The sequence below is a fragment of the Melanotaenia boesemani genome, chromosome 3 (assembly GCF_017639745.1).
Source record: "Melanotaenia boesemani isolate fMelBoe1 chromosome 3, fMelBoe1.pri, whole genome shotgun sequence".
Taxonomy (NCBI): Eukaryota; Metazoa; Chordata; class Actinopteri; order Atheriniformes; family Melanotaeniidae; genus Melanotaenia; species Melanotaenia boesemani.
This window is the reverse complement of record NC_055684.1, coordinates 37,950,195-37,965,103: the sequence shown is the minus strand read 5'-3', so window position 1 is coordinate 37,965,103 and position 14,909 is coordinate 37,950,195. Positions and strand designations below refer to the sequence as shown.

Below are 14,909 nucleotides of genomic sequence, written 5' to 3'. Positions count from 1 at the left end.
TGCATGAGAGTATGTTTTAGTGTGTATGTGTGTGTGTGTGTGTTTGTGTGTGCTCCTTGAGCACGTGTATATCCGGTGCTTTTTAGTATCCGAGTCCAACCTGTTCCCACTCACTGAAGCGTTAGTGGCTTCGTATGTGTGCAATAGAAGGTCCATAAACTCACAACCGCTGTCAGATGAGTAATATAACCCAGCAGGATAGCATCGCCCCACCTCCCTCCGCCTCCCCCCACCCCACCCCTAACTGTCTGAGAGCTCCACCTGCTGGCTCAGCTTCAGTCATTTCTCTTCACCTGACCAGAGGACAAGGCGTCCATCAAATCTTGAGCCTATTAGCTTCTTGCAGCCATCTGATGCTATTTCTAGACTGACGTATGTGACTGGATCTAAATGAGTCTGAAGAGAGGCCCATTGAGCGGAGGCTGTATTTACTGAAGCACTGTACGAGGGGAGATGGTATTGATATTTCATTATGAGACTAATAAAGGGCAGCCAGTATTGAGTTTTCATTAATAGGGTTGGTTTGGTGCAGATTAACACGTCTGTGTACTTCATAATGACTTGGAGAAATGCAGAATGAGTCTGGCTGGGTATTTTAACTAGCATCAGTGCATGGACTAATATACCAATGAACTGCATCCTTGTGGTCTGAAGAAGAATAAGTGGGGGAGAAAGATACAGAAAAACAGACAAAGAAAGATACAGGCATAAAGACAGGCTAAGGAAAATGTGATTATAAAAGATAAGAAGAGATCAAAAGAAGCACACGGTGTGTATTAACAAAGAACACAATTAACAGAGGAAGGAAGATGCTGCCAACTATGCAGGAAATATTATCTAACCCATCTATAGCTGCAAGATGTCTTGCTGGATTTTCTATTGCTTCTTCAAGCACTCATAAATTTGGCTCCAGTAGAATAAGGCAAAGCTAGCACAGGAACAAACAAACATTAGACCATCACTTGGGTACATTGTGGATGTTCAACAAAGCAGCAGGTCGTGCGCAGTAGGCAGTGGCCTGTCCTTGACGTTCATTCTCTCTCACTCTCTTTCTATGCTTTGACACAATGGAGGCCTGGGCCAAATGGATTTATAGAAAGTGAAAGAAGCCACAAAGCATAGAGGCTTACATACAGTCAGGGTGGAAACACACACACACACACACACACACACACAGAAACCTCATCAGAGTGGTGAATCTGGGGACAGAGTGAACTTTCAGCACCATGGACAGTGTCACTGGGATGTGGCTGTTCTGTTTCTTTCTCTTTGTTTTAGAAGCTTTTTTTAGTTCAACGATTGGTGAGTGTGTGTATTTTCTGGCTTTAGTGCTGTAATATTGCAGTCTGTGCCACAGCACACTCTGGGGCCCGTTCCCCTCACTGTAACTGGACTAAATAAGGCCTGTTCACCTCTTTGTAATATACGAAGCACTGTGGCGCATCTTAAAGTGGCGGCACCTTCATTAAAATGAGTGATGATCCAAGTCTGGTCCCACAGCAGCAAGCTTAGACTTTTAGGCAATAATGGATGGGGCTTCTGCCAACACAATGCTTCCTCTCTGCAACTTTCTGTGTGTTTGTTTGTGCATGTTTGTGCATTGTGTTGTCCACTGTCTGTTATTGAGCGGGTAAGGCCTTCTAATGGACTCCATTTACACAGATGTTCCACTGGTTGGTCAGCTGTAAATAAAGGAACTGTGTGAATCCAATACTTAGCTGGGATTTGGGATAGTGGTCTGTTATGAATTTATCTATTTTTTAACTTTTCATATGAGTTCTGATGATGGATTTTAAAAAAGTGCTTATTAGTTCATTTGAGTCCTGACTCCATTTTTATTTTTGCAGGAGTTGAAACTGTGTCCTGCACAAACAAATTTAAATGAACACGTTCAATGAACTCATTCAGAGGCCCTGCAACAGTCTTTGCCTACATTTCCCCGGTGCTCCACTGACGTGACACTTTACCCACAATGCACTGTGCACTCAAGCATGACAAACCAACAACACGTTGTGGCAATGCCACTGCAATCTGCTCTGAAACAGTGAGTGCAGGTGAAAAGAAAGGTGCTGCAGAAGTAGCATGCGCACCAGACACCTCGTCTGCTAATTATTATTAATGGAAATATTATGTCTGAAAATTAAATCTAACATTTCTGTGCAAATTATTTCCACCAGTGTTTAAACAAGCCAGAACATCAGTTTCCTCAACTTTGAATTTGAAAATATGCAGAGTTGAACCATCCATCCAGATTGAGAAGATACCTTTTAATATTTCTATATTTTGCAGCATTTAGGGGAGAGAACTGAAACTAGCTGCTTCATAAAAAATAACTTAAAAAATAACTGTCCTCTGTCTCCACATCTGTCCCACATGCATCTGTTTTATGTGATAGAATCTAAGGTCTAGCTTTTCTGATTTTAATGCATAATATAAAACTTTTCTTTTCTCTCTCAAGTCCAGTCTCTAATTTTAACTTCTAAAAGAATGTAAATGAACTGAAATTTGAACTTGTTCATGAGAAGCACAAACTTGTACAACAGTGTTTTAAAATACCAACCAGTGAACGTGGTTTCTTTGTTTCTGCTTTACAGAAAGTATCCCAGTACACTATTATCGTCCAGGCCACTGATATGGAAGGAAACCTGAACTTTGGACTTTCCAACACAGCTACAGCCCTCATCTCCATTACTGACATCAACGACAATCCCCCAGAACTTACAGTCAGGACGGTGAGTCTTATTCAATCTCCACATAGACAGATTTCTTACATTTCTAACACAGCTGGACAACAGTTACCAGTTGCTTAACTGTTTTTAGGTAAAAAGTCTTTTTTTATCATACCAGTTTAACTGCACTGTTCTCATGCATAATTTATTAGGTAAAAGAACTTAAAGTAATAAGTGTGCTGTTGGAAGCAGAAAATATAACTCATGCCTCTGTATAAAGGTAAGTTATTTCATAGTTATTCAACTGCTTATGCAATTGATTTGAATGAAAAATAGATAATATATGCAGCTTTTTATATGTAAAGGGGTAAAATTATATACAAAATTCAATGAACACTCATATCACTACAATCTTGAGATATGTACCTGAATGCCAGATGAGGCAGGTCAGGAGTTTAACTGTACTTGTCTCTGCATCTGTCTTTTTAGCTACTACTTATTTAAATGCACTGCTATCCTTCTGCCTCATGTTGTCCTTCTAATACATATGGCACACACATGGCTCACAAGGTTATACAGGCCTCCAATTTAAATAGAGCATCCAGATGCACTCTGTGACATAGTTCACTGTGTGGTTCCTGTCAAAGGCAGCAAACATAATGTTTGTTCACTGAACACAGAAAATGAGAGAAAAAGATTTTAGATGAGCGTGCATTTGACAAGAGTTTGCAAGTGGATATGACTTAGAAAGAAGCATGTGGAGGGATAGCAAAAGGTGCTGATGAAGATGAGTTTTCTTCTCCCGCTCTGTGCTGCGCCTGCTTGCTCAGCCAGTGCTGGCCAGCGTTTGTCTGCAGGCATTTGGCCCTGGTCCCTGATACCTCCGCACTGGTCTGACAGCACACCACTTTACAGCTGGTACAAGCAGTGTGTGTATGTGTGTGTGTGCGTGTGTGTGTGTGTGTGTGTGTGTGTGTGTGTGTGAGGTGAGGTGAGGTGAGAATTCACTATATGTAAGCAGCTCCTGGAGTGTATGCATTCATGCATGCATGCATTTGCCTGTGCACATCTTTCTCTATCTATATCTCAAGTCTTTGTTCTCTGTGTGGTCATAAAAGGAGGTTTAAATGCTGACCGCAGTCTTGTAGAGCTGTTGTATGACTGCACAAAGCAAATCTCATAGACAGAGAGATGCTGTCTGCAATAACATGCTTAGCAAGCTTAGCAGGACTGTCCTCCGTGTGCATGCCAATACATTCCGGGCTCCATCAAACTGGTCTTTGCCCTTGTGGTTCTGGTTCTTTTACTCATCTAGACCAGTGATTCTAAACCATGGGGTCCATATTTTGGTCTCGAGTGCCACCTAGAAGGCTGCAAAACAATCCATGGTCTACAAGACTGCATAGGTGATCAATTAAAGACACAATATCCATCAGTCTGTTGTTAAACAAACACCAATTACCAAAAGAAAACCTGGTCCAAACCCCATGTGAGGCAAAATTTTGGCCCAAGTAAAATCCAATTAATGAAATACGAATAATCTGAGGTAACAGATCCGAGAAGCCAGTGTGTGAAGTGTGAGCTAACACGATCCAGCACTGTAGCAGCTTAGTGAGGAACTAAAGTGGCATCTAGAAACCGTCACTCGAGGGAGAGCCGGTGAAAAAATAAAAAGAAAAGGAGCTACAGATGCAGAAAAGGTCAAATTCTAATAAAAGTTCATTTAAATAAATAAATCAATCATTTACAAACATTTTTATTCAAATAAACTATCAATTTTATTTACATTTTATTTCATAAGATTGTGCTATTTTGAATGTGATCTTTTTATCACTGTATTAAATTGTCCTGTTTTTTGTGTTTTGTTTTGTTTTTTGTTGTTTGTTTGTTTGTCTGTTGTTGTTTGTTTTTTTATCCAAGTGTCTTGGAGTAAAAAGTTTTTTAATTTATAAACATGACTAATAGATACTTATTTGACAAAATTTTATCTGGTAAACTGTAAGTCAGTTTAACAATTAAACCAAGAGTGAGATCAATACAGGTTTATTATTTGAATGGACCCCTTTGAACAGTACCAAAGTAAAAGTTTAAGAACCCCAGTCCTGGACTAAGGAGGAGTTCTGGACTGACGTACCTCTGCAGGCCAAACACACAAAAACTGCAAAACATGTCTTTAGAACCACATTAGGGAAAGTACCAAAAGGATTTAAGTCATGTATCTAAAGTTATACGACTGTTTTGACTGCACTTTTCACTGAATGGCCAGAGTTTTTACTTTTTCTGAGCCTAGATTTTCATGTTAGCCCTCAGAAACTTAGTTCTTTGCTTTGCTGCAGCATAAACTGACAGAAGAAATTTGGTGACGGATTGGCTCGTCGCATCTTGGTGTGACTCCAGCATGGTAATGAGTATAAATAAATGAAAGGGTGTGTTCTCTTGTGTGTTGTGTGCTCTTTCCTCTTCTTCTACTACTTGTCTCGCTTCCCACACATGCAATGAGACTTGGAGCAGTTCAGAGATTATTTGTGTATGACAGACACAAGAAGAGTTTGTTGCTCCATGTGGGGGGGGGGGGGGGGGGCATCGAGAAAACAAAAGCATTTTAATTAAGTGAAATTGCTTGTGGGGGGTGTAAACCAAGTTGATATATTGCGTCTAATTTGAGAGAAAAAGGAAAATGTTTTATTCATCTCTCCACATGGGCTTAACGCGTCGTGTTGCTGCTACGTTTGTCATTGTGTGATAAAGTAAGACAATGTTTCTGCCAGGATCTGTCTTATCAAACTAAATCGCACGTTTCCCACCTATCTGGAGTGTACCACGCTTCGTCACTGACTAATTAATGTTGAGAAACAGCAGCTGAGCTGCTGAAAAACCGATACGCAAGCTAAAAGATCGAAGTGATTCACCTGTAGAGCTGCAGATACTGAAGGACATAAACAGCTGCTGTGCCGAATGGAAAATATCTGCTCCCATCACTTTGAATTTTAATGATGATATAAAATATGTGAAGTCAGAGGCTTGTATGTTGTCACCTTTACATCCTTTAGATAGATATAACAGCCATCATAGGTAGACAGATGTCAGTCTCATGTTAGTGGGGTTGCTTGTGTCTCTGTGTTGGCCCTGCCATGGACTGGTGACCTGTCCTTTCACCCAGTACCTGCTGGGATTGACTCCAGCCCCCAACTGCACTGGCATAACCGGCTGTAGATAATGGATGAATGGATGAAAAACATATTTTTATCCAGATCATCAGTTTGATCAGAGTCTCTTCATCAATGTTGGCTGTTTAACGTCAGTCGTTGCAGCAGCGATAAAAGTCCTACAGCAGCATCACCCAAAGTAAACACCTGTTGATAAAACACATCATTGGCTCTTTGTTTTACAAGTTTTTCTTCACTTTTTTTACATTAAAAGAACACTTTAGTTGTAATGATCAGTTCAATATTTCATAAAATCCAAACTTTTCTAGACCCGGCCTTGCATAGCTGATGTATAAACCCTGTCTACCACCAGCCAGCGACTGTGTTAGAGAAGGTCCTGCCAAAAACTACTTTGGGGTAAATATGTGACAGTGTGAACCATGAACCACCAGTTTCCTCCTTCTCAGAACCATAAACAAACACAACAAGAGAAAAAGTCAATCAGCTGATCACCAACAACCTTCATGATTCACAGAACAACATGAGAGGAGGACGAGGAAGAGGAAGCAGCTGCTGCACAAACAGAGACGACCAGAGATCCTCAACTAACCAGAGAATTACATTAAATTACAGGCATTTAGCAGATGCTTTTATCTAAAGCGATTTACAGTGGTTTCCAACCTAATGTAAATAAAAATAGATTTAAAAAAGTATATTACTGGTACTTTTAGTGTCATTAAAACTATTAGTTATATATATATATATATATGTGTGTGTGTGTGTGTGTGTGTGTGTGTGTGTGTGTGTGTGTGTGTGTGTGTGTGTGTGTGTGTGTGTTAGTGTATTAGTTAAAGCATCCATCCTATCAGGTGAAAGCTCTAAGTCTGATCCTCCTGATTACTGGTAAAAGTTTATTTTAAATAGATTTTTTTTCCACAGATATGTTAAATTTAGGCCTATTGTGAGATTGCGTGTGCATGGCTGCAGGTAGCATGTTGCTAACTCCAGTCCTGGACAAAAAAAGCAACCATAGAAAATGGATTGATGACATTAAATATTTATTTTTCTGCAAACAAATCTTTTTCTGATGTGAGCCTCAATAAAACTTATTTTCACCTTATGCTGGGGAGCCAACTGACACATTTTCCAAGATTTACCTTAAAGAATATTTCATGTTCAAATTGGAAAAGCAGCTGAAGTTTATATCCTCTGTAAATCCCACTGAAGCCAGAATCAGTAACACCAACAAAACCTTTTGTGACATAACTCAAAAGGAAGTAGAACTTCTTTTCTTGCAACTACAGAATTCTTTAGAACTTTGTGCCTCTAGTGTCTTATCAGTGGGCCCATATTGTATTTCCGAGAGTGGCCATTTTGGAGGGTCTCTCTTGTCCAGTCAGCACCATTGTGAGCCTCTCCGTGGGTGCAGATCCCATTTGGTCGTCTAACAGAGCGACCAGACAAGCTTGGAAGGTTTGTGACGGTGTTGATGCTAAAGCTTGCGGTGAAAATGAAATGGAAGAGCCCGGACACAGAGGACTGCGAGTGCATATTTAATTTGTTGTGTGCTTATCAGGCCAGCAGGGAGACTGGAGAAGAGGAAGCAAGGGATGAAGGGAGGGAGAAAGAGGGAGAAAGGGGAGAGGGAAAACAGGAGTCGGATGTTTTGGACTCTGCTTCAATCCTGCAATGATGAAGACATTAAAGTGAACAGCAGCTGGCAGATGCACACCATAAACAAGCTAATGCTTCACAAGTGGAAATATGGATTATCGTGAGGCAGAGAGAGTTTTTATTCTATGTGTGTGTGTGTGGGAGTTTGTGTGTTTGACTTCCTTTGAGTGCCCATCCCTCAGTAGCCAGATAAATCCCTATAGAGAGGGACATGGATCCTATTGTGCTGTAAATTCTTCTTTAGGCTCTGCAGCTGTCACCAAGTTTCCTCCTGAGTCGGTGCATGGGGGAGTTGTTTCAGATTGCAGTATAATGAAGATCATTAGCCAAAGATTATTCCTAGTGCAGCCTTAATTACTCTACTTATCTAATTACTTATTAAGACCTGGATTTGGTTAATGCACACAATCTAAATTAAATGGGTAAACACTTAATTGAAAACTTCATTTGTTCAAATAAAGAGTTTCACATGAGGAGATATGCTGTGGAATGAGGAAGTACATTAACATAATGGAAGATATGATTTTCTATTATCCACATTTGAATAAAAATATCTGCTCTTCTTTTTTCTTTTAAATTTGTTTTGCTTCCACTTTAGGTTCATTCATGCTTAAGTGCTGTGAGCATTATCAGCATGACCCCAAACACATTTTGTTTTCATAACAATTATGCTAAATCTAAAAAGATGGATGATAGCACAAGCAGATGTTCCAAATCTCAATAAATCAAGTTATTAACATGCATTAGCTGACTTCTATGGCAAAATCCTCATAATGTTTTGTCTCCCATTTGCTCTCTGCTATCATCTCCACCTCCCTCCATCTTTCTGTCGCTTCCTCCTGTCTGCAGTTTTCTGGGGAGGTCCCAGAGAACAAAGTCAATGTGGTGGTGACCAACCTGACAGTGGTGGACAGAGATCAGCCCCACAGCCCCAACTGGAACGCAGTCTACCGCATCGTCAGCGGGGACCCCTCTGGACACTTCACCATCCGCACTAATCCCATCACGAATGAGGGCATGCTGACAGTGGTCAAGGTAGAAATGAAAGCTGGTTTCTCTCCTCACACTTTCAGAGTGAAACCATGCAAATGTCATACGTCTGTCTCTGCATCTCTGCTCTGTTCTCTAGCCGGTGGATTTCGAGATGAATCGTGCCTTCATGCTGACTGTGGTGGTGTCCAATCAGGCCCACCTGGCCAGCGGCATCCAGTCCTCTCTTCAGTCCACGGCAGGGGTCACCATCTCCGTTCAGGACGTGAACGAGCCGCCCGTCTTCCCAGTCAACCCCAAGATGATCCGTTTTGAGGAGGGTGTGCCGGCAGGGACCACACTTACAGTGTTTGCAGCCCAAGATCCAGACCATTTCATCCACCAGATTGTCAGGTGCAGCATCTGTTTTAGCGTCTTTAAAAATCTATAATGACTGCTTTTTGTTTTTTTGTTTTCTTATCCACCATAAGGCAGAGAAAACAAAACTCAAAGACAAAATGTGTTGGCAGACTGATTATCTATAATTTGCCTATTTTTGGCTTTTTATTCCAAATACAAATCTGAAATCCAGTTTTCTACTTTAGCATGAGTCCAAGCAGGATCCTCTGAAAACTAAATATCATGTGATATTCATGAATACTTGAGCATTATCAGGAATATTTTGTCCCCCTCATGTGTGCGCCCTCACCGAATTTTCAGCATGGTGAGTGTATAATCAGAGCTGGGGGCGTTCTCCACAGTTTATATCTCCTCTCAACTTCACATCACGGTCACCACCCACCCCCCACCCCGTTGCCAGGCGACTAGTGTGAAGAGGTCATGTGTAATGGGTTGGATGCTGTCTGTCTGCCCTCCCTGGAATCCCTATCTTCCTCCTCATTGATCCCTCCCCTCCTAACTGGGAGGACAGCGGGCACGGTGCCATCCAGGCATCGACCCTGTGTGACAGAAACTCCCACATGCTCACCGAGGTTCAGCAGCACCATTCCACTCCATCGCCAGCTGCAACGAGAGAGATGGATTTTTCTTAATGTCAACAAGATGGCCACTTTCACTGAGAAACTAAGTGGAAATGTTACAGAATTGATAGGAAGGAGGTGACGGGAGGCGTACTCATATAGAAACTGCAGAGGGGTGTGAGCAGCACCCACTCCTCACGTTTCCTCGGCTAAAAAGTTATGCAAACCAACTGGGCTGAGCTTGTCTGCCTTTTGATAGAAGTATCTCCTCCTAGTGTACTTCCTTTCCTACCCTCCATTCCCACCCTCCCATTTGCTCCCACTGACCCTGTCGCTTTCTTCCCCGTCAGTCTGTGTGTCTTTTATTGATGAGAGCTCAGAGCTGCTGTCTCTGAAGCAGCTTGCCAGCAGACATTCAGCTCACAGCAGCTTCATCTCTACTCCTGTATTCCCTTTGGGCAACCTCTCTTGAACCTTTGCACACTATATACACAAAAGACACAGAAATGCACAAACGCAAGCTGCTAGAAGCACACGGGCATGCTCGCGAGCGCCCACAGAGCATGACTGAAAGCCCTCTGCATGAGTGTGGGTGGGAGAGGAGCCAGCACAGGCTCTTTTTTTAAGTTTTGAATTTCTTGCCTTTTTTTTGCTCTCTGGAGGAAAGAACAAGATGATGTAAGGCCAAGCCTGTTTGCCAGCTAATTTTACTGCTTGATGTCATTTAAATGGCAGAAAGACTGAATATATGCATTTGTATGTGTGTTCTTGTATTTTTGGTCATCACCCTTTCAGAGTGAGGATATTTCTGCTTATAAATACTTTAGTTTAAAGCTTGAATGCAAGATCAAAGGAAGAGCAAACGTGATTGGAACTTCTGTAAAGATGGAAACTCAGTACAGATAGATTAAAAAGGAATGATCAAAGTTTTAAGCAACTGAGGTGAAGATTTAAAACACCCCCCACTGCAGCTTCCACACCACCACCAAATATTTAGTGTTTTGATGGTGTGGCGCTTCAGAAAATGTATTTCCAGCCCCAGTCTCAGATACACGTAAGAATAAAAAAATATGAAACAAAAATGCCATCACATTTTATTTCTAAAGCACTTTAAAAACAGCATAACAGCTGACCAAAGTGCCGAACACTACATGTAAAAAAAAAGAGAAAACGCTTAAAAACAGCACAAATGAAGAACAAGGATTAAAATGAAATAAAACAGCTATAAATTACCACATAGGGGCCATAACAAATTTAAAGTAACACAATTTAACAAATTAAAAGTAACACGAGTACAGACAAAGGATAAATGATTAAGACACAGATGAGATCTCACACTGGCTTAAAAACAAAGAATTAAAAGTGTGCGTTTAAAATAGATATATAAAAAATAATAATACATTTTTTAAAAAAAAACAGTGTGTTTTTTAAAAACAAGAGAAGAAGCCACCAGACCTAAAGTTTATTCCATATTTCAGGAGCTAAAACTGAAAAGGCTCTGTCTCCTGGATTTATAAAATGTCTGTGGGACAGATAAACACGTGTGATCAGCTGATCTAAGACATGATGGCATGTAAGAATGAAGCAGCTGAGACAAATAAAATGACCATTAATAAACAAATAAGAATCTTTAAATGGATTCGTAGACAAACAGGAGGCCAGTGAAGGGAGACTAAACCCTGGATAATTCCAACAAAAACAGGGTTACAATAATCCAGGCAGGAGGTGACAAAAGCACCGTTTCCTGGTGGCGTCCAGACAGGAGGCCTCTAGTTCTAGTTATGCAGGTTGTCTTCTTAAACCTTCTTATTGCTTAGCTTTTGTTTTAATTTTATTCTTTCTGCCTTTTTATTATTATTATTTGATCATTTGCTTATGAGTATATTATATGTTTGTTTTATTGTCTGTCTGTGCAGCACTTTGGTCAAATGAGGTTGTTTTGACTGTGCTATAGAAAAAGATTTGACCCAGCTGGACCACAACGTTGACATTGACGTTGTTGATTTTCACACCATCAACTTATTCGCATTTTTTTTTTTTTTTTTTTGTATCTTTCACTCTGCTGTTTGCCAATAAGCACAGCAGAGGATGACATCTTGTTGGCACATGAGGCAATGAAAGTTCCAGGCACACAAACCAGAAACCTGCCGGGCACCTTCACTAACAGCATGACAGGATCTTTCATTAGAAGTTATATCTGTTTCCACCTGTTTAACTGTAAAAACACAGAATGACAAAGTGGGTGTGTGTGTCTGTCTCAGGCAGCTGTTTTATCCCGCCGTGGGTGTTTGTGTCTCTAGCTGGAAGTGATATTAGTTTTCTGACCGCCTGAGAGCCTCTGGCTAACTATTGCAGCCTCCAAAGCACTTCTTTAATTAAATCCCCTTCACCCTTGTCATGTTCTGCTCTCCATGTTTACAGAGAAACACAACTCTGATCTCTACCACCCTCTCTGTTTTCTTTGTTTGTTTGTTTATTTGTTTAGTTTTTTTTTCCCTGTGTCTGAACCAATCTCTTGTCATTAAGGGGACACAATGGTCCTCAGTGAGACCTCTCATTCATTTCTCATAAGAGAAATGAACTTTACTTTATGATGCTTTGCTTGGTCATCTTTTCAGAGGTCTCATCAGTCTTAATAAGATTTATAGACTTTATAGAGCTTTTGAGGTTGCATCAGCTTGTGATGGCAGTAAGAGTTGCTGTCGCGGCTGTGTGGGTACAAAGGGCAGCAGGAGCGCTGCTCAGCTGGTCTGCACATGGACTCTTCAGTCTTCCTGCTAATGAACCGCTGCTGTCACTCGCTTGGTCAGCATATGTTCCACTTTTCATGTCACAGTAACACTTCAGAGATGCTTGGCTGCTGCCGTTTATTATGGTAAAGAGCATTCAACCTTTTTAATTTAATGGGCACTTTGGATCAACAAATAGACGATTTGAAGCTGCTGGTTTTTAAGTAAAAGTCATCAGATATGTGCCTGTTTGTGTTTGCAGTAAATGAAGTGACTTTTCTGACCGTCTTCATCTCTGCTTATATGTGGGTGTATGTTTGCAGGTACTCGAAGTTGTCAGATCCAGCGAACTGGCTGAAGATAAACAGGACCAACGGTCAGATTACCACCATGGCAATGCTGGACAGAGAGTCCATGTATGTCAAAAACAACATGTACGAGGCCACATTCCTGGCATACGACAATGGTAAGTCTGGTAAGTCAGGATGACCGTGTATGTTCTGATGATATCATAAACATGTGGGCACATACAGTTTTATAGTGGGATGTTTTAATTTCAGGTACTTTGTGAGATATTTCCACAACTTCTGGATGGATTTCTGAGGAGCAGAATTTTTTAATTACCTCTAATACGACATGGCATGTATATGTGGTTTTAAGACATTTAGGATGCATTCACACCAGCCTTTTTTATTCGAATCCAAGTCCGTTTGCTAGGAAAGTCCACTTCGTTTGGATTATTGTGAATGTACAAATGAATTCTGATACAAATCAAAGAAGCGGACTTGGTCCGTTTCAAGTGGATCAAATACAGGAAGCGGATTACAAAGTGTATTGTGGGTTCAGCACCCGGCATCACAGGTAAACACAACCAAAACATAACCGCTCTGGACAGGAGAAACGTTGCAGCCGGACATGGAAGAATTCAGTAAAAGTTCTGACTGAATTCTGATCAACCCAAGGCCACTAGGATCTGATGCAGCTCCATGTTTATCTTATGTACCAGAAACCAAACTTCTTCTGCATTAACCAATAGATGATTTTCTTCTTCGCTGGTTGCCTCGTCTTCTGCTTCAGTAATTCTTGCTGTAGCGCCGCCTCTGGCAGAGAGTGAAATACGCTGAGTCGTGCAGCATGAACGTAACCTCGATCCAGAAGAATGTTGCACCCCCCAACTGAACCGAGACACCAATCGGACCAAGTTTAGCAGACCATCCTGGTGTGAATGCACCCTTATTTAGACTCTGTCACCCCAAATGTGTGAATCAGCGCCATTGCAGAGCCTTCCTTCCTGCAACAGTTTGACTTTACAACAAGCACTGCTCCCATAAAAACAAAAACAAACAATGCACAATAAAAGATCTCATCTCATCTCATCTCATCTCATCTCATCTCATCTCATCTCATCTCATCTCATCTTGGCTCTTTAGATGCTGCACACTTCTTTCCCACAAACGTTTATTTGCTACTTCCCATCATCATTCATTTTCAGAAACAAACCACTGCAGCAGCGACAGGAGATTAATGTTGCACAAATCAAATAACACATTTTCTCCAACATGTATTTTACTGTTTACAAAAGGAACGTATTAAATTGTTAGGATTAGGATTAAAGAAGGAATCTGCACAATGTTATACTGAGTTTATGCGCAGGAGATGACTGCAAAGACTCAGCGATGGCTCATGAAGACTGAAAAGCAACCCTCAAACCATGTCAAGTTCATTTTATTTAAAAAGCCTCTGGTGGTTTTAAAAATCTCTGCAACACATGAAAACCTCTATTCTTAAGCTCACAATTTGGCTTAAGAAGAGAAAAAAAAATCTTTATAATGGAAAATAGAAGAAGCCTCTTTACAAGAATCATTGTTGTACTTTGATGAGGATGGATCTATTAAAACATACTGCATGTGTGATAAATGTAGGTTTTAAGCACACTGGCCCTGATCTATTAACGCTTTGCGTGTACTAAAACAGGTGCAGACGGCTTTGCTCCGCTAAAATCGGCCCAAGCTTATCTATCAAAGCCGCAAACATGGAACTGCGTCAGTTATCCTGGCAAAACTGCGCCGCTCTCCACTTTGCGTTTCTGAAGCTACTGCATATGCATTATGGGCGTTCCGGCCAGAAAGTGCACATTAGTGGGAGGAGACTATGCAAATAAATCTGGTTTGCGCAGCAGTGGGATTCATGTAGCCCGCAAATAGTTTGCGGTGTTTATGTTTGCTCTAAAAATAGCGTTTCTGAAAAGCAGGTGCTAATTGGCACAACAGTATACGCGCAATGGCTGCAGTAATAATTTTAAGGAGGAGGCACAGACACCATGAAAGGCGACTAAGATAATGCATTTTTTTCTATTATATTAATATATTTAGAATGCCAGAGAAGAGGATTGTGGAGACGATCCAGCGTTGCAATATTAGAATTGCTGGATAAGTTTAAAGACTTTATCATGCCTGTCTTTTATTATTATTATTATTATTATTATTATTATTATTATTATTATTTCTTTATAGCTTTTAAACCTTTATTATTTCTTATTTGTTCCTTGCATGTTTTTATATGTACAATACCTTGGTTCCTAAAGGTTGTTGTTAGTGTGCCTTATAAATAAATTGAACTTGAATATGAAACTATATTGCAGCATTTCTGATGACATTTAGATTTTTTTCCTCGACTTCCGCAATATTTTTATTTGTCTCCTTTATTTGTCTCAACTTCTATCGGATAAAAGTTAATTTTGCG

At 40.6% G+C, this 14,909-nt stretch overlaps 1 protein-coding gene across 4 annotated transcripts in view; it reads left to right on the top strand.

The window, feature by feature from the left end:
- The window catches only part of cdh4 (cadherin 4, type 1, R-cadherin (retinal)), a 240,945-nt gene that overhangs the window by 210,744 nt on the left and 15,292 nt on the right, over positions 1-14,909 (top strand). For 3 of the 4 annotated variants that reach the window (XM_041981128.1, XM_041981126.1, XM_041981130.1), the window contains 4 exons: positions 2,595-2,732; positions 8,339-8,524; positions 8,619-8,872; positions 12,491-12,642. In XM_041981128.1, the coding sequence (XP_041837062.1) occupies positions 2,595-2,732; positions 8,339-8,524; positions 8,619-8,872; positions 12,491-12,642 (730 nt within the window). The remainder of the gene's footprint in view (positions 1-2,594; positions 2,733-8,338; positions 8,525-8,618; positions 8,873-12,490; positions 12,643-14,909) is intronic. The other variant, XM_041981127.1, reaches the window with a different exon arrangement.